At 59.7% G+C, this 3,483-nt stretch overlaps 1 protein-coding gene across 1 annotated transcript; it reads right to left on the bottom strand.

Annotated features, from left to right (window-relative positions):
* Nucleotides 1-106: 106 nt before the first annotated feature.
* On the bottom strand, nucleotides 107-483 carry MNEG_14994 (hypothetical protein; the record flags this gene model as incomplete). Its single annotated transcript, XM_014036535.1, has 1 exon — nucleotides 107-483. A coding segment is annotated over one exon (377 nt), but the record flags the coding sequence as incomplete, so codon positions are not given.
* Between the last annotated feature and the right edge of the window lie 3,000 nt (nucleotides 484-3,483).

The raw sequence follows: 3,483 nt of genomic DNA, 5'->3' as shown, positions 1-3,483 counted from the left end.
TGCAGCCACCCACACGCCCCTCCCCTGTCGCCCGGTTCCCCCACAGCTCAGCGAGGGGGAATGCTCCCCACCAGACGGCCGGCATCGTTCAGAGGGACGCGGAGACCGGCGCAGCAGGCACGAGATCCGCCACGGCCGCAGCGCCTCGCGCGGCAGGGTGCGCAGCCGCTCGCGGTCGAGGGCGCCAAGGGAGGGAGGCAAGGGCGGCGGCGGCGGCCGCGGCGGCGAGCCGCGCCGCCCGACGCCGCCCCGACGCGACAGGGGCCGCAGCGGCAGCGCGAGCGACCGCCGCCGCAGCGCCTCGCGCGGCAGGGTGCGCAGCCGCTCGCGGTCAAGGGCGCCAAGGGAGGGAGGCAAGGGCGGCGGCGGCGGCGGCACGGGGGCGACGCCGCAAGAAGGGCGCACCGGCGGCAGCGTTGCGGCGGAGTACGAAGTGGACAGGTACCGCGCGAGAATCAGCAACCTCCGCACTGAGATGCTCATGAAGCGGATTGCAAAAGAAAAGGCGCGGCATTGACAGGTCTTTGCTTCGTTGCTGGCTGTGGATTTGGTGTTATCAGTCCTCCGCCGGTAGTTGGGGGGAGAGCCGCAGCGAGCACGTGTATTATGCACCATCCCGCCCGCGACTACTGCATTGCGGTCCATCCCTTGCACATGGCCGCACTCCGCCAGCAGGCAGGCCAATACCGCACTTCACTGCTGGCCCCCTACTGATGACAGAGGGCAAGTGTCTGGCGCGTGCCTGATGACGAAACTGCCAATCGGCTCAGAATCCAGCAACAGCAACCTGCACTCCATGCCAGTGCACAAACATCGGCGTGATGCCATTAGTCATCAGCCATGCACGCGAACGAGTATCATTGATTGCGTACTGATTGGGTGCATGAAGCGCACCAGAAATAGTGGACAGAGAGCGCCGTAGATTTGTGCCGGCCAGGGGGCAGGGGGGGTGCCGGATATCGCTAGAGGAGTGCATGCACTACACACAGCCATGCCTGTGATTCTGTCGCAGTAGCCGCATGAGGGTGCTGTGAATGGTAAATACACCAGCCACTACTGCACTTGACAGCCCTGCATGCGCATCCCTCCCATGCCCTGACTCGTGGTGCAGTTGAGCAGCAGTGGTGCCGGTGACGACCAGCCTACTGTCGCGCCAGTAAGGTAGGGGTGGCATGAAATACAACTTATTTAGCGCAGCACACCCGTCTCCCTTGTTGAAAGTGCATCGCAGGGGTCCCTGCCGGTCGATCACTAATACACACTTGTCACCGAACAGTCCGGGATGCTCTGATGCGATTAAGTGCTCGTACACGCATCCATCAATTATATTGACACATTATTCATATTATCATCCTCTATATCACGCCCGGACTGCCCCGCCCGAATAGACCCGCCTCGAGTCAAGATCACACCCCCGCACTGACAAAGAGCCTGCTAGAGCCGGAACTGGATCTGGTGGAGCGTTATTCGCTGGAACTGGAACTGGGAGGAGCTGGCACTGGAACTGAAAGGAACTGGAACTGGAACTGAAAGGAGCTGGAACTAGGACTGGGAGGAGCTGGAACTGGAACTGAAAGGAGCTGGAACTGGAACTGAAAGGAGCTGGAGCTGGAACTGGGAGGAGCCGGCCCGCTCTCCTCGCGCCTTCGAAAACGGTCTCTGCCTCTCCTCGCTGCCCCGCGGCTGCCCCGACGCGCGGAACTGGTGCTCTGAAGGGATACGATTCTATTAGACACAACCAGCGCACTCGGACTGCGCCACCACCGTGGCGCCTGGAGCGCTGCGGGCACTCACACACTGCTCCTGGTCTGTTTGCATCCCCGTGACGCTGCTGAACTCGCAAATGCTCGGAGCTAACACAGCACCGTATTCTCGCTCACACACACACGCATGTGCTTGGCGCAAGCTACGGGTTGATGCGACGCCGCGGATCATCGGCGGCACCGGCGAGCCGCTGTTTGAGGCGGCCGCAGAGGTGCGAATGGAGGGCACTGTGATGCACATCAAAAACACGGCGAGGGCAGTGCAGGGCGTGGCAGCCAGGCGCGGGACCTTGGAAAAGGAAGGCGTGCGGCGCGCTGACCAGTGGGCAACCGCAGCGCGCACAGTCGGGGTTGCGTGTGCGCGCGCGCCGAGCGGGACACTCCGCTCTACGGTTGCGTGCGCGCAAAGCGCGCCGAGCGCCCGCCTCGGATCTGCTTACAGAATGCCAAGCGCCCCCCACCCCTTTCAGGACACACGCATACACGCACGCAGGCAGCATATGCACGATCGATTGAACAACCAACCAAACGGCGCAGCCAACCAAACGGCGGCCACCACCACATGATCGCACCTTCGAACCCCGACAGCCACGGTCAAACATCAGACCCGACCCATGCCATCGCAACACATCACATGCTGCTCTAATGCATCCACCACACAAGCGCGTGTGTGCATGCGAGATGAGCTTCACAGCTGACTGACAGAGATGCCGACCGAACACACGCTGTGTATGGTTCACCCATGACTGATCACAGAAATTTGGCGGCGCACATATGCGGCGCTGCCATATAAGGCGTGAGGAAAGCGGCGGCAATGTTGCAAACCAGCCACACTCAACAGTTTCAGTCTGATTGCTCAAGCAGCCCTAGAGGAAAGCGTACGACCGAAAGCCAGCTGCCACGTAGCTGCACGCACCAACAGCATAGTTGGTTGGCTGCTTGTGCCGGCATGCAAACGGTGTCAAAGGCAAAAACGAGCTTGAACCTAAAGCCGGGTGCCCCAAAAGCACTGTTTAAATTCAATAGAGCTGCAGTCGCAGGCGCTGGGCTCAGCGATCCATCCGGTAGGGGAGTGATCTCGCCCGCGTGGCGAGGTTGCGCAGCGCTTGCAGCCGGCATCAATAACCAATGTTGATGTAGATCAGCGCAGCATTGCCAGAATTCAAATGAGCGCGGAGTACGAACAACACAAAAACACAAAGTTGGTGGGATGTTGAATGCATAGCACCTCAACAAGCAGCTGGTTGGGTGGGGGGAAAGCACAACGCAGCACCTTGGCAGCAGCTGCCGCCGCGACACGAGTAATGAATCTACCGTAAAGTATGTAGAGCTACAGAAGTATCAGTAGACTTTGTTGTTTTATATTGTTTTGATGAGCCAGCAGCCTGCACCAGGTTGCACAACACTGGCAGCCAGAAGCACCCCACGCGCACGAATTGTGACGTATCGGTTAGAGCTAAGTATTGCAGTCGTATCACATGGTCCAAAGGAGTCCTGACATCGGTAAGTTCACACATATGCACACACAAACACCGCACATCTTCATGGGAACACTGCCTCTTTTTGACCTCCGCCCCCCCCCCCCCGCTTCCGTCGCCCCAAGCCGACGAGCTACCGAGCACCGTCTGATCTCATTTTATAGGGCGCGCGTATGAAAAAACACTAGTGGCTCTGCATACCTGTAACTCGATTAGTTGATAGCCGTGCCGCGTCGTTTTGT

Source organism: Monoraphidium neglectum, assembly GCF_000611645.1.
Source record: "Monoraphidium neglectum strain SAG 48.87 unplaced genomic scaffold scaffold04939, whole genome shotgun sequence".
NCBI classification, from domain to species: Eukaryota; Viridiplantae; Chlorophyta; class Chlorophyceae; order Sphaeropleales; family Selenastraceae; genus Monoraphidium; species Monoraphidium neglectum.
Note: the sequence above shows the minus strand (reverse complement) of the source record. Positions and strands in the feature narration are given on the sequence as shown.